At 39.5% G+C, this 24,065-nt stretch overlaps 1 protein-coding gene across 1 annotated transcript in view; it reads right to left on the reverse strand.

Moving 5' to 3' along the window:
* Positions 1-24,065, reverse strand: part of LOC124788687 (diuretic hormone receptor-like) — a 358,447-nt gene that overhangs the window by 86,655 nt on the left and 247,727 nt on the right. The window contains exons 5-6 of the mRNA XM_047255969.1: positions 22,847-22,940; positions 16,555-16,648 (exon numbers count right to left, since the gene is read on the reverse strand). Of these exons, the coding sequence (XP_047111925.1) occupies positions 16,555-16,648; positions 22,847-22,940 (188 nt within the window). The remainder of the gene's footprint in view (positions 1-16,554; positions 16,649-22,846; positions 22,941-24,065) is intronic.

Here is a 24,065-nt window from a genome sequence, read left to right on the forward strand (position 1 = left end):
CCCTGTGACTTCTTTCTGTGGGGACACTTGAAAGACCAGGTGTACCGCCAGAATCCAGAAACAATTGGACAGCTGAAGCAGTACATCTCATCTGCATGTGAAGCCATTCCGCCAGACACGTTGTCAAAGGTTTTGGGTAATTTCATTCAGAGACTACGCCATATTATCGCTACGCATGGTGGATATGTGGAAAATATCGTACTATAGAGTTTCCCAGACCGCAGCGCCATCTGTTGTTGAAAATTGTAACTACTGTAATTTCGAAAGATTGTCTGCCTTAAAATGTACTGTTGTCCCAAGCATATTGCAACAAACGGTGTATTTCTATCGCTGCTCGTTTAGTTTTTATTGCCGTTTCAAATATACCGATCATTTTTGAAACACCCTGTATGTGACATAATGTAATGTAGTTGTCAGAGAACAGGGAGTATGACTAATGTAAGTACTAGAAGAAACATGACGAAATTGTTGCCACTTAACTTTTAGTCCAGTTAAACTATCGTAGGGCCCATAAATTACAAATAATCCGCCAATAATTTTCTAGGGAAGATTTTTCGGGTGTTCGGTGGTGGGTTCAGAATGAACCAAAAAAAGATTTCAAGGATTCAAGTATATGAAGAACAATAAAGCTGCAAACTAGGAACAGTTATGATCAGAACAAATTAAAATGGCTGGACCTTGAAACGCGTACGTATTCAGTACCAGCGATGGCGAGGCATGACCGAATCTCTGAACAGAGAGTTGTTTATCGTTGCTAGTCTGCGCTTGACTGCGCGAGAGTGCAGTTCCGAGTTGGACGCTGTTGCGTCTTGGACGCAGTCGCGAGTCGGAGTTATGTGTGAGGAGCCGGCGGGCGTCGACATGGGTCTCTGGTCAAGGTTCGGGACGAGGTATATTGTTAAATAAGGTAATGAAGCAGCACTGCGCACATCTGATAACGTAATGTATGTTAATTGTAATTAATTTGTTCAAGAAATGCTCCAATAATAATTTTGTTTTCAAAGCAATCTTTTTTAAGAAAAGAATCATTCCAATTGAAACAATATTTCCTATGCTTTTCATCCCAGAATCAATTTATCAGATTAGTTATTGCACAGGGCCTAAGGTCAGCGATGCTGCCCTATTGTTGTGGGTTTAATGATTAATGTTCATTTCTCAATTTTTGTGTCAAGTTTACATTGGGCGATTATTTTTCAATATTTTTGTAGCGAAGTTACAGTCACTTTTATTTCAATTTAACGATGTTTTGTGGGAGCTCAACACATTTCCTTCCATTCACATTAAGAGTTAATTATTGTCATTTCAAATATTTGTGGGGACGCTACACTTGGTTCTATTCAATTCTTTTCATTTTCATATTTTTACGGGGAGGATACCTTTTACAGCACGATGTCCAATTCACATTTAAAATATTTTCATTCATTAATTTTTGTGGGGAGGTTACACTTGGCAACATCCGGACCAGGATCGTATTTCTTTGAGAATCTTCTGAAAAGTAGTCAGATATCTGCTCTTATTAACTAAAATATAATTAGCATTTGGCGCAACGCTTTTAGTAATTTTATGACTTTCTTTCCACATATCATCGGCAATTCGTTGCTCTCTGTTGTATTTGTGTTTGTTGCTTTTTGCATTGTGCGTATTTCCTTTGTGAACTATTGTGACTAATGTAAAAATGCCGCGAAAGACTATTAATAGTGCATCGCGAGGTATAATGGGTGAAATAACTGAATTAAACAACTTCACCGATAATGCTTGTGACACACAGTGTAATGATGACAATCCTGCGTTCACTGACAATCAGTGCATTCCAACCACTAAGAATGATGTAGATCTTAATGATGAACAAGCGAACTTAATTGTGTCCTCTGTTACTTTGACTACAATTGATGACGGGGGGTGCTCTATTGCAATAAGCGCTGCCCAGATTAACACACCTGGTTTGCAGGATTTACGTGACGAACAGACAAATTTTTCTAATGAAAATGAACAGTGTACCCGAAAGTACGACGGATTCATTTAATTCGGAGGTAGTGACTAAAAGTGCGCATCCGACGGGCAAACTTTTTGGTGAATCACAGAATGACCAAATGGTCACATAAAACGTGACGATTGCAGGTACATCATCAAACAAAACAGTGAATAGAGTAGGTAATAATGACTTGGATCAAATTATGGCAATATTGCTACAACAACTTATTGAAAATTTCAAACAACAGAATGAAAGACAAGACAAAAATCACAAACAACTTAGTGAACAGGTCAGACAACAGAGTGAAGATAACAAACAAGATAACGAAAAACTCAAACAATACTTTAATGAAAAATTAGACAACAATTCCAGACAGCTTAGTGAACAGATTAGAGCCGTTGCCGCACAGTATCATGATACTAAGGAAGAGTTACACGAGGAAATTGAGGCTTGTGCTAGGAAAAGTAGCGAAGAAATTAGATCTGTTGCTCAAGAATTAAGGGATATGCAAACAGCTACAATAGAAACACTTTGAGAGGAAATTAATACAGTCGGTAACAATGCTCTGAAAAAGCTACACAATTACGCGACGAGTTTAAACTAATTACAGCAGAACTTTCACGCACAGTGGATGCAAAGATAGACGCAAAATTCGACCAACAGAACACTCAGATTGACGAACGTTTTAATCACCACAGGCAAAACAGTGATACGCGTTTCTGCAAATTTATACAGGATCAAAATAAAGTAAAACGACAAGCAATGGAAACTCTCACAGCACAGAGACAAGAAGACAAACGTAAATTGTTCGCAATACGTAGACAGCAATATTGCTACAGTGTCCAACGAAATTAATACCATCAAACAGTTGAACACAGAATTACGTGATGAAATTTCTGATCTTAAATCAAAAACAGATACACACACAGTAGATATTCAAACAGTGAGCGACAGACTCGAACAATTAGAACTAACACAGGATTCCGATGACAGCAAAGCTGACGTTAAAAAACTGAATGAAACCACACGCAAATTACAAAAACAGATTAATGCTTCTGACAGTGAAAACGATGACCATGCAAAAATACTGACTGAAAAATGTGATGAATTGGCCAGTCGTATTGACGTCATAGAAAATAATAATGACAGCAAATCAGACGATACTGCACCGATCTCGTTTAACCAAACACCAGAATTCCAAAATTTACAGCAGACAATCAATGAGATCGATTCATCTAATAATTCATTACGTAGAACGTTGTCAAGTTTACAGCAAGAGGTAACAGAGATAAAAAATGTTTCAGGGTTTAACACAACACAGCAGACGTCACTTTGGGAACATTTGTCAGACTCACGCGGCGTGCATAATTTGGGTAACCTACAGAGAGTACGGGACTTAGATTCCGAACAGGCACAAATGAATAGATTCTCTTACAATACTGAACCTGTTCCGTCATACAGAGACGATAATTTCGATTACAAACATTTTCTATCAGTGAGAAAATTTAAAGTGTTTAAAAATGACAGAACACAGATTCACCCAATTGATTGGATACAACAGTTTAGCTTTGCCTTTCCACCGACTTGGCCCGTAACACATAAACTTGAATTTATTTGCAGTTTTTTGGAAGGTGAACCGGCAACTCGTATGAGACCGATCGCGAGACAATGTTACTCGGTAGAAGAATTTCAGAATGCTTTTCTGTCAGCGTACTGGGCGAAGACGACACAGCACGGAATTAAGGATCAATTAATTAGTTTGCCAAATTATGAGAACTCAAATTTTACCAGTGTCACGCAATTTTTTGAGCACATGGTCCAACAAAATAAGTATTTAAGTGAACCTTATAGTGAATCTACACTTATTCAACTACGTATCTCTAAATTACCACGATCATTAAGAGTGTCACTTCTAACGGGTCAGCAAAACGAAAATATTTCGGCATTTAGAGATCTGTTACAGCTTCTGGAAGTACAGCAATCGGATTATTCCTTTATAAACAAAAATTTTTCATATAATAACCAAGGAAAACAAACTTTCAGTAATCACGATCAGTCACGCAATTTCAATAGTAAAGGTAATAGACGCTTTAGGAATGACAACCAACAGAACTTTAATAACAGACAAAATTCTAATTATCAATATCGTCAAAATTTTAAGCAACAGGAACCACATTTTAGTAACAATAGACTTTTTTCACCACAACAGCATGAAAGTAAGCCGGTTAGTATACTTGACCAACAATGCAGTGTGCAAGGTCAGCCAGGCTTTAATGTTTCGCCGCGTGCACGTATAGTCCCAGATACAACAAATAGTAACGCACGGCAGTAAGGAAATAACTATGTACAGAAAAGACAGTATTTCAATTCCTATCGCAATGCACCGTATAGGAATGACTATCACGACAGACGTAAAAATAATGAGCAAAATTTTCAGCGTACATATAATAACAGTCGGTCTTACCAACAGCAAAATCATCCGCAAGAACATATTCTCATGAATGAACCAGACAGTAGGTATCATCCAGAGCGTAATACGTCTGGAAGAAATAATAGAACAGTTCAAATAGTCGAAATGCCACAACATCCTCCAGAAAATAATAACACGTCAGATAGAATTTGACTAGATACTGTACAGATCGCATCTTCCAGTAACACAAGCACTATTTTTGACACGCAGAATGTTGTTCACGAAAATGCTATTACTTTCGACGACATCCGAGACACTCTTTTACAGGAAAGACCAGTTGTTCAGAAAACCATTTCACATCCTGTCATCGAAATTAAAATTGGTTCATCGAAATTTTCAGCAGTAATCGATTCCGGATCACCTATGTCAGTTATAAAAGAAGAAACTTTTAACGAGTGTAACAAAGAGAATACCTATCCTACATTTCCATTAGGCAAAACGAAAGTAAAAGGAGCAGTATCGAGTAAAGGAGTAGACGTTAAATTACAGACACATTTATCATTTTGCATTGCAGGTCACACATTTCACTCAAATTTTTGGATTATTCCGTTATTGACGACAGACATTATTTTAGGTACGAATTTTCTGGTACAACACGATGCCATTATTGACTTTCAAAATTCCTGTTTAATGTTGAAGGATGAAAATGTACAATTGGCTTTAGAATTTCAGCACTCACGATCTGCGGAAGAACAAACAATTAATCGCACAGAGGTCATTTCCGTATCACCTAACATAGACTGTAATCCTACATTGTTCACAGATACGTAGGTACACAACTATAATACTCCAGATGAAGCTGACTACGACGTAATGCAGATGATTTCTGACAAAGTTAAGCAGAGCTGTGCAAATACAGACGACGAACGCACCCAACGACACAAAATTCTTTTACAGAAATCTCCAGTTTTCGACAACATTCCTGGTACTATGTCCGGTTTTATGTATGAATTTCAAGTCAAACAGCATGATTCATTTAAAGCCAAGCATTATCCCATTCCATATATCCACAGAGAACAGGTTAAGAAAGAATTGCAGGATATGCTTGACCAAGGAATTATTGAACCAGCAGTTAGTCCGTACATAAACCCGCTACATATTGTTAAGAAAAAACATGGCTCACTTCGCCTCGTGCTTGATTCACGTCACGTCAATGACATAACTATTAATGAAACAGATCGACCACAAACACTAGAGGAACTTCTACAGAAATTACTTGGTACGGCTATTTATTCCACACTAGATTTGAAATCGGGATTTTGGCAAATTCAGCTTCATGCGAACTGCAGAAAGTATACAGCATTTCTCTGTTTTGGCGACTGTTATCAATTTTGCAAATTACCATTCGGTTTAACTATTTCTTCTGCAGCTTTTATTCGCGGTTTGAACACAATACTTCCGACAGAACTTAAAGACAGAATCACGACGTACGTAGACGACATTCTTATCGCAGAAGCTAACTGGTCTAAACACAATATGATTCTTGAACGTCTGTTACAAACTTTTCATGCACAAGGACTCACAGTTAATCTCAGTAAATCGCACTTTGGTAAAACTTCTATAAAATTTCTTGGACGTGTAATTTCAGCAGAAGGCATTGCGCCTGATCCGGAAAAACTTCAAGCTTTACGTGACATTACTGTTCCTACAACGAAGAAGCAACTACGCAGTTTTTTGGGCTTAATTAACTTTTTTCGTAAATTTATTCAGCACTCTGGTTTAGACACACCTAGATTATGCCAATTGACAGGTAAAAACACTATTTGGTCTTGGGATAAGCAAGCACATTCTGAATTTATGAACCTGAAACATGCTTTGTTGAATGCACCACATTTATCGCACCCAGATCTTACCAGAAATTTTTCCATTGCTACCAACAGTTCTAACACCGCTTTAGGCGTACATAATTTCCAGGAAATTGAAGAAGATGGTACTACAACAATTACAAACATCGCATTTGCAAGCCGCATTCTGTCACCTGCTGAACGAAATTATTCTGTTACAGAACTGGAAACGTTATGTGTTGTTTGGGCTTTTACGAGATTCAGGCATTTTCTTTATGGCAGACATACCACCGTTTACACAGATCACAAAGCTATACAATTTTTACTTTCAGCTAAATTTACACACGACAGGTTAAGCAGGTGGAAACTTTATTTACAGGAATTTAATTTTACAATTGTTCACATTCCCGGCACACAAAATATTGTAGCAGACGCACTATCTCGTTCTCTCAGCAACAATCAGCAAGACATCGCAACCAACTTCTGCAAAGCAAATTTCAGCGTTATGTACATTCAACAAGTTGCATTTGAAAATTTTATTTCGTCGTCATTACAGGACATAGCACAAGAGCAGAATAAAGACAACATGTGGACAGAAATTAAACACCTTTGGCAAGATAAGAATAATGTTACGATTAGAAACTATTACACTGTACGCAATGACATTCTGTTTCGCCGCTCTCATCCTGACAGCAACTATTGGTTATTATGCATTGCTGACGAATCGGTTAACAAATTAATCTGGTATACTCATTTAAGTTACGCACATTACGGAGCCAGAAAATGTTTTCTTATACTGAGACAGAACTATTATGTTACCAACATGGAAAAACGTATACGACGAGTTTTAGCGTCATGTAAAATTTGGCAAAAAGCTAAGTCAGACACGACTTCACGTATTCCTCCATTATATACCATTGTACGTGTTAAATTGAGACATACGGCCGCTGTAGACATTCTTGGTCCAATTCCCAGAACTAATAGAGGTTTTTGCTACATCTTTGTCGCTGTTGAACTCACTTCAAAATTTGTTACTTTCACTCCGTTACGCAAAGCTACTGCTAAAACCGTTGCGAAAGCATTTGTAAAGCATTTTCTATTTATTGTAGGGCATGTGTTGAAAGTAATTTCTGACAATGGATCACAATTTCGTTCTGCTATATGGACACGTATGTTACGAGCTAGAAACATTTCTCCCATCTATATATCCAAGTACCATGCTTCTTCGAACCCTTGTGAACAATTAATGAAAGAAATTGGTAAACTGTGTAGAATATATTGCCACAAAAGACATATTGATTGGGACACACGTATATCCTCATTCCAAGAAGTAATTAATTCCATACCAAATGAATCCACTATGCTATCTCCGTCTGTTATACTGAAAAATGTTGAACCACCTAACAAAATTACAGAATTAGTAAACTTTCCTACATCTCGTCGACTACGACACCATGAAATAATTAACATTGCGCTGAACAACATCAAACGTGCCGCAGAGCGCCGGAGAAGACAGCAAAAACAAGTTTGTATACGCCGTGACTTTCACATTGGACAGAAGATATTAGTACGTACACACTATTTATCCAGCAGAATAAAAGGTAAGTGCAGTAAATTTGAACTTCTATACGCAGGTCCATATCGGATTCGCAACATTCCTCACCCCAATGTTGTACACGTCGAAACTTTGAGAACCAGAAAAACTAAAGGCAACCACCATGTCTCCAATATTAAACCCTTTATTGAATGAAGACACTTTATGATTTAACATACTATGATGCCATTTACTAATTTTTATGATCACTTATGCAATTATATTCACATGACTAATTATTGATGATTATCGTATTTTTTCTTGGCAAGTGCCCGGCAAGGTAAGGTTAGCAGGTCGCTCTTCTTGTCCTTACACATCAGATCGTGCATATTTTTCCAGATGAATTTACACATTTATGACTATTTCTGCAATTATATTTATGTGACTACTTATTGATGATTATCGTATTTTTCTTGGCAAGTGCCCGGCAAGGTAAGGTTAGCAGGTCGCTCTTCTTGTCGTTACATATCAGACTGTGCACATTATTTCCAGAGAAACTTACGTATCTTATGAATAATTATGCAATTTTATCTAGTGACATATTAATTTTATTAAATTCTCTCTCCATTAAAGTCTTTAATTCTCGCCTCTACTAACTACACAACATACAACATGAACTCAAAGGAGGTCACATTTCTTGTCATCATTTTCTTATGTATTTACGATTGTTTTCATATTTTGTTTATATGCACTGTGAAATAATTAAGATATAACACACACCAGTTGACTTTGACATTTTTGCCCTATGATATCTCAACATCATGACTGTTTTACATTTTTTGCTGCTGCATTGTGTTATTCTGTGTACATATTTGCATTTGAACACTGTCTATTTTTTTTTCATATTACGTTTTCTGTCATGGTGTGCTATATGCTTAATTATGTTATCATAAACCTGTCATTATTTAGTGAGTATATGATGTAAATGCAAGACATTAATCTTTGGTTATCAATTTCAGAAAGAAATGATGTGTAAAAGAAATAAATTAAACAGAAATGGGAATTTCACCTTCGGAATGAACGAAAGAAGATGCAAACCTCGTGATGAAGAGTAAATGGATCAGGATTTACAAGTATTAACAAGAATATACTATACACATCGTAGAATAGCAGTCTTAACTAGTTTTTTCTTTAAGAATACAAGGCGATTGACGCAGGCTGTCAGACAGAACTACACATCTTAGTTTTAGTGATGGAATATGCTAGAGATAAGGAATAGTTATGTAATGAGTAATGAAATGATTTTTTTTTTTGCAGAAGACAATGAATGGTGATGAATAATGATGAAGAATATGCTACTATGGATAATGAAGTTTTTCTTTACAGGTGATGATAATAATGGAGTTATGATAATGAAGTGATGGATAATGAAGTTTTTTTTCTTTACAGATGAGGATATTGTTGAACTTATGTATTTATGCTATGTAGTTAATTAAGTATTTGTTGCAGTTTGCTTTGACAGCATAATTATTGCATAGTATAATGAGGGAAGGTTTTGGAAAGGACAGCTGTGGAACACATTTTTTATACACATTTCACTATCTGTTAATTCGAAGTTCACTACATTTCAGCATAAAATGGATTTCTTCTTTCAGCTTAGTAATCCATTTTTTGTATATTCTTGCAGGAGAAATTATTTATGAAATTAATGTGCTATAAGCAGTTGTTCATTAAATCTATGTCATTTATGAATGTGATTACATATTCTCTACTTGTTTCATAATCTTGCTACAGCTGACTCATGACGAATGACGTTATACATTTTCATTTACAGCAACAACCCAAAAGCAAATTTTTTTTCTTTCTTTCCCCTATAATTACCCAACGCAATGCATTGCTAATAAAAAAAATGTATTACCTGTCCCAAATAATGATACCAGTTTAAGATAGTTCTGAGTAATGCTGATCAGCTATGAATAATATGTCACTTGAATAATGAATGCTACTGATTACGGTACTGAAATGACCAATGATTAATAATGTTTTGTAACTAGGAAATGAATGCTACTAATTATGCTTTGTAACTAGGAAATGAATGCTACTAATTATGCTTTGTAACAAGGAAATGATTGCTACTGATTATGCTTTGTAACTGGGAAAAGAATGCTACTGATTACTGTATTGAGATGATTACTGTATTTAAATGACCGATGATTAATTAATAATGCTTTGTAACAAGGAAATGAATGCTACGGATTATGCTTTGTAACTGGGAAAAGAATGCTACTGATTACTGTATTGAGATGATTACTGTATTAAAATGACCAATGATTAATTAATAATGCTTTGTAACAAGGAAATGAATGCTACGGATTATGCTTTGTAACTGGGAAAAGAATGCTACTGATTACTGTATTGAGATGATTACTGTATTAAAATGACCAATGATTAATTAATAATGCTTTGTAACAAGGAAATGAATGCTACTGATTATGCTTTGTAACTGGGAAATGAACGCTACTGATTATGGTATTGAAACGACCAATGACAATGTTGTCTGTAAATCAATTAATGAACATTCTTCTGTAATACTACATACATGGTACAGAAATGTTCAATAACTGGGCTATGAATGCCGCAAACTGCTAATGTAATTCTGAATGAAGACTAGTATGTGACTTAATGTCCTTCACTTTCTGACCTAACTACGCTGAATTACTTTAATATCCATTTGTTCTGTATATCCCCTTGATCATGGAGCACTATATTTGGTTTTTGCACTAATTCTACGTTGGTGTGCCTTGTAAGAGGGTGGTGTTGACACGACATGCTGTCCACCACCGTGAGCGATGGAGCCGTTGTTATGGTCCCACTGTTTGGTGTACCTGATGTACTGCCAAAATGATAACATGGAATATTACTACGACATTTCAGTGTCTTGGCTACGCTGATAAATGCTTCTGGGAAAAGAACTTCAGATTGTCTCACTTGGTGTTGTACTTCTGTGGAAAGATATGGTCTTTCAGTGCAGCTGCGTGCAACCTAAAGTGCTACAGCCATGATGCAATCCTTCCCTTTCCTATCCTAATTCCTGTAACATAGTGAAAATCATTTTTTGCTACCATCATTTGTATTCATGGTCTATACATTTTTTTCTCGAGCTACAGTGCGAGTGCACTTTCGTTATTTTCTAACGTGATTACTACTCATTGTATGTACATTTCGATTTGCTGATATATTCTGAACTACAGTGCGTGTGCACTTTTGTCATTTTTCTAACATGATTTCTACTTATTGTATATACATTTTGTGATTTGCTGATATATTCTGAATTCCAGTGCTTGTGCACTTTTGTCATTTTATAACATGATTACTACTCATTGTATGTACATTTTGATTTGCTGATATGTTCTGAACTGCAGTGCATGTGGACTTACGTCACTTGTCAACATGATTTTTTTTGCCATTATGTTTATTTATTGTGAAAATGCTAAAGAGTTTTTCAGTGCATCTGCACTTATGTTATTTGCTAATATGTTTTGTACTCACATTTTGTCATTGCCTATTATGTTTTGTACTTGGTGCATGTGCACCATATTTACTTCATGTTCTATATCTGTATATATGCTGTAATTGTAAAGTTAATTAATTCTGAAAAAATTTCTTGCTCATGGCAAGTCCGAATGACTCACCATCGCTGCCAAATTTTTGCCCCCCCCCCCCCCCCCCAGTGGAGGGTTATGAAACGCGTACGTATTCAGTACCAGCGATGGTGAGGTATGACAGAATCTCTGACCAGGAAGTTGTTTATCGTTGCTAGTCTGCGCTTGACTGCGCGAGAGTGCAGTTCCGAGTTGGACGCTGTTGCGTCTTGGACGCAGTTGCGAGTCGGAGTTATGTGTGAGGAGCCGGCGGGCGTCGACATGGGTCTCTGGTCAAGGTTCGGGACGAGGTATATTGTTAAATAAGGTAATGAAGCAGCATTGCGCACATCTGACAATGTAATGTATGTTAATTGTAATTAATTTGTTCAAGAAATGCCCCAATAATAATTTTGTTTTCAAAGCAATCTTTTTTAAGAAAAGAATCATTCCAATTGAAACAATATTTCCTATGCTTTTCATCCCAGAATCAATTTATCGGATTAGTTATTGCACAGGACCTAAGGTCAGCGATGCTGCCCTATTATTGTGGGTTTAATGATTAATGTTCATTTCTCCATTTTTGTGTCGAGTTTACATTGGGCGATTATTTTTCAATATTTTTGTAGCGAAGTTACAGTCACTTTTATTTCAATTTAACGATGTTTTATGGGAGCTCAACAACATATGCCTCTATTCCCATTAACAGTTAATTATTGTCATTTCAAATATTTGTGGGGACGCTACACTTGGTTGAATTCAATTCTTTTCATTTTCATATTTTTACAGGGAGGTTACGTTTTACAGCACGATGTCCAATTCACATTTTAAATATTTTCATTCTTTAAATTTTTGTGGGGAGGTTACAACCTGCTACAAAACAGTGGATGTTAAATTTTACGACTACTTGAATTTTAAAATTGTAAATTCCCAAGAAATGTGGAGTACTAGCACCTCTAAAGCCTGGGAAAGAGCCAATAGACTCAAAAGAATCTCGTTCAGTTTCACCTTTGTACAAGTTGTGTATTGTTCCGGAAAGCATGATTTTAAATCTAATATCGGAGTACGTTGAAAAAGGTCTCATAAAGAAACAGTCAGGTTTTCTTCCAGGAAGGTCTTGCTGTGGGTGTATCCTTAAGAGGATCTAACATATTTCGGTTGCGTACGAAAGAGGTCAAGTTACAGGTCTGCCTTCGATTGACCTCACAGCAGCTTAGGATACTGTCATCCACAAACAGCTGGTTGAAAAAGGGCATTCAGTCGCTAATGATTACCGATTAACATAACTCATCCATTGCCCCAGATAAAAGCTATTAGGAGGTGGAAATTAAGTAGAGAAGAGCTCTCGATGATCTGTGTAGGTACTATGATGATAACCACTTGAAGGACAACCGTGCAAAGACACAAGTGTGCCCATTTCATCTACGGAAAAGGGAAGCTAAAATACCTGGGCTCCACTTGGAGAAGGGAAAACTATTCCACTCTTACAGACCAAGAGATGGGCCGAACATACAGTAACCACCTGGGCGCTCAGTCAAAAGTACCTCCAATATCTGCCCTGGCACGAAGTTTCTCCGCAGCAGAATATTCTGCATCAGTCTCAGAAAATTCTGTTCATGCCAAACAGGCTGACACAGGTTTCAAGGAGACTGGATGTATTGTGGCAGGCTTTCTACGACTAACTCCTGTTAGTAAACTGTGCCAAATTATCGGTATAGCATTAAGCTACACCCAGGTATTCGCAGGAAAGCAGTTGCTGAATTGGAGACGAAGAACTATGCAAACTGACCCCAGTCATCCCCTGTTTATACACAAGCCCCAACGACCAAGACTCAGATCAAGAAAGAGATTCAAATAGACAACTACACCAATTCCTTCATCTCCTGGAATTCGTCGAGCGCGTCTTGGGGAGATTCTTTGCCTGAAGCACACCGATCAAATGTCAAGGAGGTACCAGCCGCAGTTTCACACCTGCCATATGTAACACGGAACACGCTCCACTAGCTCGGAAGTGAGGAGTCACGGCGCAGGACCTTAGGAAATGGGGCTTCAGCAGTGACGAAGAAATTCGCCTGCGCTATGATCTGGAGAGTCAACAACACAGGTTAGTCAGCTGCTGAATACATGTACTACCAGTGATCTTGCTGCAGCTTGCTATAACCATATATCTGTATTTTATTCAATTTCCTCTAGCTGATTCTTTGCGGACAGGACGAGCGCAGATGGTAAGGGAAAATCAAGGAGCCGGAAGGAGCGAGTGGTACGACCTATTAGGATTGCCTGGGTCTTGGGAGGATTGATTTTTAGGAATAACTTGTTACACCATGTGGCAAAAAGGTCAAGGTGATCTTCAAGAAGGCACTGAGACCGTTGAAGGGTAGGAGAGAGGGCGAGAAAGGCTGTGTCATTGTCATAGTGTAGGAGGTGGACTGGAGAGGGCGGGGTTGGGGCGTATTTGATATGATTAGAGGAACGTGACCGTTAGAGCGCCTCTCGTACGCTGCGGCACCACGTTCCAAGAAAAGAATGAAAAAAAAACCGTAGCAGTCTGTGAGCAGGGCTATCTATTTAATGAAGTACATTATATAAACAGAGAAGGAACAAGAAAACACTAGAGCTATGCGCACAACGTAAGAAAACGAAATAAATATGTAAGGCACTCTGCACCAGGTGAAACCATCAGCAAGATATATACCGTAATGGTAAACTTGTAGCAGTTTACACATCCCATTTTTAAAGTGCTGCGAACAGAAACCTGAGTGTCACCGTGTTTATAATTGTGCCTGCCTTTTTTCTAAGTGTTTTTAATCAGCATCACTGATCTCTTTGTTTTTTATGTTTTCATCACAACTTTTTCTCTATGTATCAGTTTTAAACAGTCTCAGTTTTCTGACCTCTTTTTATTGTTAAATCTGATTATTATGTTTTTTTTAAATTTATCTGCAGACAGAAGTATTATGCTGCTGTCAGCCCGCACCCCCCCCCCCCCCGCCCCCGCCCTCCTCTTACAATTATCGAAAATGTAAATTGATTTTATCTTTATTGTACCTCGAACCCCCGCCCCCCCCCCCCCCCCCGGAGAGGGGGGTTGGAAATACAATAAAGGAAAAATCAATTTACATTTTCGATGATTATTTTGGGGTCAAAAACAGTTCTGAGCTAGCAAATGAAATCAAGGGTATACACACACCAACTAATGCGACGTTAGCATCCTTCGAAGTAAAAAAAAAAAAACCTCTACAGTAATGTCCCAGTGTAATAAATTATTGACATTATTAGACTAATCTCCTATCCAGTAACAAGATCAGTAATCAGTACTCCGTAGTGTACACAAATAACTGAATTTCTAGAATCTGATTCAGCTAACATATTTTTTATCTTCAATGACAAAACATTTTCAGAAAGATGGGCTCAGGATGGGTGATAGTCTAGCTGCTACTTTAGCAGATACTTTTGTGAATAATTTAGAATGTAAATTTTTTGCCAAGTTTGCACAGCGAAAAGGTAATATGATTTATTATAAACGGTATATTGACGACATTTTATTACTTATAGGAGGCAACACCAGTGAGGTCAACGGATTTGCCCAAACAATAGGAAGCACACACCCAAACATAACTTTTTCTGATGAAGATGAAAAAGAGAACTCCATTAACTACCTTCACATTTCTATTAGGAAAATTGTCAACAAACACGTTTTCGGTTTTCAGAAACCTACTTGTACATGTAGCATCATCCACGCCAGTTCATGTCATTCGCCCCGATACAAAAAGGCCTTCTTCAGCTCCATGATTCATCGGCTCCTTCGTCTGCCTTTGGCCGAAAGCGAAACATGTGAAGAACTCAGCATTTTTAAGCAGATTGTGGTAGCTAACTGTTTTTATGCAAAAGACTTCACGCGCTCTTACAGTGTGCAAGGTCTGGAAGGCATAGAGTGCGGAAACGGAATAATGAGGCTTTCAGGTCGCAGTGTGTCGAGAGTTTAGTTCACGCTCGAGATGGTTCTGTGACATTTTGGGTGTGTTTTCCGTAACATAAATTGGACCAACGTAGTCTAGTTACCAAGACTATGAACGAGGACCAATATCCCGATAGTAGCGTAGCTCTACGTAAGATAACCATTAATTGGCTTCAGCATGATCAGCAGTACGTGAAGAAACTTGTGAATTCTCTTCGTCTCTGAATTTTGGCTATTCTCAAGGCTAACGGTGTTGTTAAGTGGTCTCAACACGACGTCTTCGTGGTCACCCGACCTGTTTGACCGATGCGCATGTCCTGTAGCCGTATTTTTGCTTTACCTTGTTCTTTACAATTGGATTTGGATAAAATCTCACCCCAGCTGCATCAAAATTATTCTCTCTAGTACTACATGGGAGAAGATGTCGGTAGAAACTTAAAAGCATATTAGTATCAGAAAGGACGGACAGGGATTTGATAGCCGACTCTATAGAGCGTGCCCTTACGTTATTGCATGTACGGCAGAATGTTCGTGCCAGTAATATTTCTGGAATGATTCCGAAGGATATTAAGTCAGGTACAGCACTGAGAGCATTGCCGAAAATTAAATCTATTAATATATATGAAAAACCTTGTCGTTTCCTACACAAATCTGTATCGACTCTATTCCGAGTGGAGAACCAAGGTAATTAATACCCTGTCGAGGAGGAGGTCATTAGAATTGACGGGATAGGTCCGTTGGAGTAAGACGAAAACAGTAACGGACTGATTCAAGATTAGCACGTGGTCATGTATTTGCATTTCTCCCTTCCAGATCGCGAGCTCTGTTTCGTAACCACTGTGTCATCTCTCTCGGTTAATTCTGAATCAGTTTTCTCATCTGAGATTTATACATTACACATTCCCAACTTTGCTAGAAGCGTGCAAATGTATCGCAGATACCTCCTACACGAACACGAGAAAAGTACAAGGAATGATGGTCACCGCCTTGGAAGCAGTTCCGAAAACGCTTACACCAATACATCTGATCCGTGTGTCGTACTGATTCTACATTTAGTCCTTGACGCAGTGTCACAAATCGTATCGTCTCCCCCTCACCAACATTAGTTTTGCACAACTGTTCCGAATTTCATTGAGTCAGTACTGAAGCTGCATTTCAAGTTTCTATAACTCAGCTGAAAATTAAAAGCTCTCACCTTCTACGAACATCCAGAAGAAGTTAGTCATCTGGAAATAGTAGAAAAGTAGCACCAGGACGACGCATACAGAGCTACTCACTTTCTCTGATACCTGTAAAAAAAGATAACAGTGTGTAAGTAATCATAAATAGCGGTAATCCTTGCTACATAAAAATCCATAAATCAGATAAAGCGCAGTATCCTTATAATGCCAGTCCGGCTAGCCGCGCGGTCTAAAGCGCTGCTTCCCAAGCGGAAAGGAGTACCGGAACCCAGCACGAATCCCACCGGCGGATTAGTGTCGAGGTCCGGTGCGTCGGTCAGCCTGTGGATGGATTTTAAGGTGGTTTTCCATCTGCCTCGGCGAATGCGGGCTGGTTCCCCTTATTCCGCCTCCGTTACACTATGTCGGCGATTGCTGCGCAAACACTGTCTCCACGTAAGCGTACACAGTCATTACTCTACCACGCTAACATTTGGAGCTACACTCGTCTGGTATGAGACGTTCCCCGGGAAGAGGAGGGGGAGGGGCACGGGGGCCGAACCGGACAATAACTCTGAGTTCTGTGTGGGTGGACTGCTGTAGTCTGTTGTGCGGTTGTGGAACCACTGAGGGCTACGGCGGGACGAAGCCTCTCCATCGTTTCTAGATTCCCGGTTTAATAGACAACGCACATACAATCCTTATATTTGTCGATTTCTTGTTATTCTAAACATATTTCTAAATAAATACCACATATCTTTTGTTTTGAAATCATCCTGCTTTTCGCCACCTTAGCTCCGCAATTTTCTGGCGATTAATTTTGTGTGCATACGATTAGCAGGAAGTTTAACTATTTAAAACTGTAATATACGCTTCAGTAGAGATTACTCTGTCTTAAATATTAATAAGATTAGTTGAATGGGCTTCACATCTACATCTACATACATAATCTGCAAGCCATGGTATGGTGCGCGGCGGAGGGTACCCCGTACCGCACTAGTCACTTCCTTTCCTGTTCCACTCCCAAAATGGACGAGGGAAAAAGAAATGTCTATATGTCTCCGTATGAGCCTCAATTTCTTCGTGGTTCTTACACGCAATATATGTTGGAGGCAACAGAATCGTTCTGCACTCAGCTTCAAAATCCCGTTTCCTAAATTTTCTCAATAGTGCTCCTCGAGAAGAACGTCACCTTCCTTCCAGGGATTCAGATTTCAGTTCCCGAAGCACCTCCCTAACACTTGCAGGTTGTTGAAACCTACCGGTAACAAATCTAGCAGCCCGTCTCTCACCTTTTCGATGTCTTCTTGTGTCCTCCTACGGTGACTCATAAACGACACATAGAACCACAGATCTCCGCCCACACTGTCCGTCAGATAATTTATGCATGTAGTAAATAATACCGCTCGTATCACTTTTATCTGGGGCACTGCTGTCGATACCTTTGTCTCTGATTAACATCCGCCGTCGAGCACAACATAATGGGTTTCATCACTGAAGAAATTTTCGAGCCACTGACAGATGTGGGAACCTACTCCGTAAGCTCGTACCTTCGTTAACACTCTGCAGTGGCTCAAAAAATGGCTCTGAGCACTATGGGACTTAACTTCTAAGGTCATCAGTCCCCTAGAACTTAGAACTACTTAAACCTAACTAACCTAAGGACATCACACACATCCATGCCCGAGGAAGGATTCGAACCTGCGACCGTAGCGGCCGCGCGGTTCCAGACTGTAGCGCCTTTAACCGCTTGGCCACCCCGGCCGGCCTCTGCTGTGGGGTACCGTGTCAAATACTTTCCAAAAATCTAGAAATATTGAATCTGCCTATCTCCCTCCATCCACAGTTCAGAGTATATCGTGTGAGTTAAGGACCAGCTGAGTTTGGCATGAACGATGTTTTCAAAACCGTGTTGATTCGTGGAAATAAGCTTTTCAGTCTCAAGGAAATTTATTATGTTCGAATTGAGAATATGTTCTATAATATTGCAAGAAACCGATGTTAAGCATTTTGGTCTGTATTATTGCAGGTTCATTCTTTTACCCTTCTTTTATAGAGGAGTCATTTGTGCTTTTTTCCAATCACTTGAGACTTGACGATGGGAGAGAGATTCTTGATAGGTGCAAGCTACGTAGGGGGCCAATACTGTAGCGAACTCTTCGTGAAACCGAATAGGGTTTCATCAGGACCAGCCGACTTATTTTTTTCAACTCTTTTGGTTTTTTCTCTACGACAGGGATGTTTTTTACTATGTCGTCCATACGGAACTCTGTGTGTTGTCAAGCGACGGTATGTTTGTACGATTCTCTTAAAATCTTCTCAAAAGCTGAGTTTATAGCTTTGGCTTTTGTTTTGCTATCTTTAACTGTCACAACAGATTGGTCAACAAGTGACTGGACGGAAGCCTTAGACCCTCTTAGCGACTCTACATAAGACCAGCATTTGCTCGTGTTCTCAGGCAGATCCTTTGCTACCGTATGGCGGTGACACTGTAGCTGTTTCATGCTTCGCGATATCTTTTCACATACGCAGGATTATTTACTATCTTCTGCCTGTCGCTCCTTTGTGCTTTCTCTTTTGAACCGATAGTGCAACAGCTTTTGATTCCTCAGAATTTTCTAAATTTCGTTGCTAAACCACGTTGGTCTAACACTTAATCTACTTTCTAATCGCACACTAGCCCAGATCACGATTTACAATCGGTTTAAATTTTGCCCGTAATTCCTCTATGTCCATCACACTAGAACTAAATAATTGCAGTTCATTGTCCAGACAGATCCTAATATGACGTTTTTAAACCGAAATTAGTAAGCGTCATAAAAATTGTGCAATTACGAAAGTGGAAAAAAGAGATAATTTCAATATCAGATGTTGCTACTGACGCCTTAGAGGATTGATGCTGCCCATTCGGCTGTGCAGGATATTACGAGGCGTGTACAAAATATTCCAGAACATTCGTAATTTCGCGCCAATGGTGTGTTGGAGCGAAATGCGGTTGCCATCCTTGCACACATGTCTGTTGTTATTTTTCATTGCTGCACTTAGTAGAACGTTTTGTCGCACAGTTTGTGAATTTCGAGATCGCAGATTTAGAGCAGCAACGCGTTTGCATTAAATGTAGCGTGAAACTCAAGGGAACCGCCAATGGTGTGTTGGAGCGAAATACGGTTGGCATCCTTGCACACATGTCTGTTGTTATTTTTCATTGCTGCACTTAGTAAAACGTTTTGTCGCACAGTTTGTGAATTTCGAGGTCGCAGATTTAGAGCATCAACGCGTCTGCATTAAATGTAGCGTGAAACTCAAGAGAACCTCTATAGAGGCACACCAAATAACGATGGAGGCCTACCGTTAAGCTATACTCTGTGTTATCAATGTTGTTTCACGCGGTTTGAAAATGGCCAAGTTTGTCCAAAGGCTTATAAGTCAAGACCGAAAAGACCTTCGCTTCGCAGTCTGTGACGAGACTTTCGATCCGGTGATGAGGGGCGGGTATACAGCTATAATATTGAAACCAACGTTAAGTCTTTCGCAGCGGATCTCAGCAGAGGTTCGTTTTCACACGAGGCTTTCCATCCGGTGATGAGAGGCGGATATACAGCTATAATATTGAAACCAGAGTTAAATCCTTCGCAATGGATCTCAGTAGAGGTTCGTTTTCACGCGGTTTGAAAATGGCCAAGTTTGTCCAAAGGCTTATAAGTCAAGACCGAAAAGACCTTCGCTTCGCAGTCTGTGACGAGACTTTCGATCCGGTGATGAGGGGCGGGTATACAGCTATAATATTGAAACCAACGTTAAATCTTTCGCAGCGGATCTCAGCAGAGGTTCGTTTTCACACGAGGCTTTCCATCCGGTGATGAGAGACGATATACAGCTATAATATTGAAACCAGAGTTAAATCCTTCGCAATGGATCTCAGTAGAGGTTCGTTTTCACAGTGTTGGAAAACGTATGCGCCGGCCGAAGAAAATCTCATTAGGTCAGGTCAAACATCAAAGCCACGGTGTTACAACGCCTGCGAGAAAATGTGAGAATAAACGGCCTGAAGTGTGGCGAAACAATTAATGGCTTTTGCATCACCATAACGCACCCACACATTCATCTTTGTTGGTGCGTTATTATTGCACAAAGAAACGAAATCAATGTGCTGCATTATTCTCCGTACTCTCCAGGCCTGTCCCCTGCGGACTTTGTAAATAAAAGTAGTTAGAAACGCCGTTGAAAGGACGAAGATTTGCAACGTTAGACGAAATACAAAAAAATTCGAAAACAGCTTTTCGTGCGATCCAGCAAGAGGCGTACCAGGACTGCTTCCGGAAGTGGAAACGGCGTTGGGAGCGGTTTATCAATTGTGGAGGGGAGTAATCCGGAGGAGACCATGCTCAATAAGTAAAAGTTAAGCGTGGAAAAATTTTTTGGACAAAGTTCCGGAATTTTTTGACAAGACCTCGTACAGCCATGTCAAGTACTTTGGATCAGGGATTGGGCTTCCGCAAAAAGACAAGTATTCACGAACCGTGCGACAACGATTGGAACACCTTGAATTGTCGGCATAGACTCCTGTTGCTGTTTTCCTTGATAGGGAAACAGAGAGAGAGAGACACACATGCCGACCGTAGTGTGTTCAAGAATACAAGACACAGGAGTAGCACCACTTCGCCTTTTCAGGCGAGTCTCGGTTCCACGTACAGCATCGCGACAGACTGTTTTGCGGTAACGAACTTCCCTTTCGATTCGTCATGGACATAGGCGCCTAGATGATGGCATAATGATTAGGAGATCAACTGGGTACACAACCCTATCAAGTCTTGTTCGCGTAGGCGCTAGTTTTAAAAGTAAGCGTTACATTTCTTGCGTGATAAGGGTAATGACTGTGCCCTATTTCCGAAGTTCCCGTGACTATCTTTCAGCTCGATAACGCAGAAGCAGATCATTCCCTCACGACCAGATATATCACCCATTTAAAACATCTGGTCATGGGCAGCCGTGAGTTTGGCACACCACTACTCATCATCCATTACGACTGATCAACTGCGGAATACTTGTAAGGCAGCGTGGAACGACTCAACCATACCCGACATCCAGTTTTATTCGACACCCAGCCAAGTTAGAGCCGTTGTTGGGGATCTCTTAGACGACGATCAGTTTTGCTCTAGGAATGGTAACGGCACTAGAGAGGCAGTGTTGATGTTGCGCTTGATAATGGAAGCAGGACTGAAGAAAAATCAACACTCTATTATATGACTTGTCGACTAACAAAATGCGTTCGACAATTGCTGCTGGATGTTCGGGTAACATACAATATGTACAGAAACCAAAAGGGAAAAGTAGCATTGAAGAACTAAGTGCTCCGAGTAAAGAGGAGCTGAGACAGATACGTAGTCTTTCGACCCTAGTATTCAATCTATCCATCGGAAATAAAAGATAAGTTCTAGAGAGGGATTAAAATTCAGAGTTAAAGGATATAAATGATAACATTTCCTTCTGACACTGCTGTCCTCAGTTAAAGTGAAGAAGAATTACACGATGTCGAATGCAATGAACAATGACTAAAGAATATGGTTTGAGAGCGAACAGGCAAATGATTGAAGTAATTAAAAGTAACAGAAATGAGAATGTCGAGAAAGTTAACATGAAACACATGAACATGGACTAAAATACCTCATTCTGCTACTTTGAAAACAACCCGTGGCGGACGAAGCAAGGAGGACTTAAAAAGCAGTGTACCAAAACTAAGAGGGCATTCCTGGCCAAAACAAGGGTAGTGTCATCAAACGTGGGCCATAATTCCAGGAAGGAATATCTGAGAATGTATGTTTGGAGCGCAGTGGGATAACCGGTACAGAGAAAAATCGAAACGTTGAAGTAGGGAGCTACAGAAGAATTTTGTAAACTTAATGGGGCTGATAAGACAAGGAATGGGCGAAAAAAGCAGCCTATCGCAAACGCTGACAAGAAGAAGGGACAGGATGATAGGACATTCCTACAGACATCAGGTAATAATCTCCATGGGAGCTGTAGAGGGTACAAACTGCAGAGGAAGACAGAGACTGAGAAAAAAAGCAACGAATAACCGAGGACGTAATGTGCAACTGCTACTCTGAGACGAAGAGGGTGACACAGGAGAGAAACTAGTGGCGGGCGGCATCAAACCAGAGTACTGATAACAAATCATTTGCAAAATTCATCTTGTATGCCTCCTACTGTAGTCTGTATTCAAAATATGTACTGTTTCCTTATATGCTATGTTTTCTGGTGTTGCAATACATATTTGTATTTATCAGCAGTGAGAACCACACACTGGAACAAATAATACCCTCTTACCTCTACAATACCAGTCAGAATCCACCAGAAGTCGGTGAGGATATACGCCCACATGAGATTCATGTGGATGGCATTTCGGAGGCATCGCAGTTCTCTGAAACAGAATAGGTCGCATAAAACAGTGTTTAATATTTTGTACTAAAACAAGTAAACAATGCCTAACGGCCGCTAAAAAGGTGATATTATGGACCAGTTATTAGAAAGAAATATCTGTAAATAATATGAGCCCTCGTATCCAGGCAGGCGGACTGCCTGGATGTTGCTGAGCTTCTCTGAGGCTTGCGAGCAAATACGCCAGTAGGGCACATCAATATTTACTTGTGCCGTTTCAAATGTTTCGCACTGGCCGAGGAACGAACGGAAATGCTTCTACCGCGATAAATCTCCCGGAGCAATTGGACGCAAATAGTAACTAAGCGTATGTTTTCCCAAGGGTAATTTTCGTATCGAGAAAAATATGTCAGTAAGACACATAGGACTTGCACAATGATGTCTAAAGGAATCTGAAAGTAGTAGGTGCTATTGTTTGAATGTATTCGTTATTCAAATTCGATTCGCAAGAATATGCGAGAAAGTTTTTGTCACATTACCAAATCTACAGCGTACGTCGCAAAGTAACTCATACGTGAATTTATAAAGTGATATAAAACACCGTAGTATTGTTTTCAGTAAGTTGTAGAACTCAAACCGTACAAATATTTCTTTTTCCTGAGATAATGGATGTAAGACATTTATCCAGTGGTATAACGAGGGGAATAAGTTCCTGTTTAGTAAAATGATGTAGTGTTCCAACAGCATTGAGTAGTTCCCGAAAGTATGGGCACTCTGATACAACGTTTGTTACAGTGGTAGTGAAAAAGAGTAAAACCGGAACAGTAAATACACAATCTGACGACATTTGTTCGAACGGCTTAGGGGAATGCAGCCGGCTGACATCTTCGACAACCGCTGATACTTCAAAAAGTGCTCATCCTGTTATTTTCAAGCACAACATGCAGCGAAAGAGCTCTGTGGAGGCATATGGTGCGCGTATGCCGAAAGGCAACACGCACGCACACACACACACACACACACACACACACTTGACGCATCACCTTAACAACCTACTATGATCAACATCGGAAGCTGGCGACAGTGAATATTATACCAAAGGCAAGCGATGTAGCTTTAAATTTATCCCTCTGTTGTTTGACTAGGTAGAAAGGTGTTTCTCAGCAGA

The sequence above is a fragment of the Schistocerca piceifrons genome, chromosome 3, assembly GCF_021461385.2.
Source record: "Schistocerca piceifrons isolate TAMUIC-IGC-003096 chromosome 3, iqSchPice1.1, whole genome shotgun sequence".
NCBI classification, from domain to species: domain Eukaryota; kingdom Metazoa; phylum Arthropoda; class Insecta; order Orthoptera; family Acrididae; genus Schistocerca; species Schistocerca piceifrons.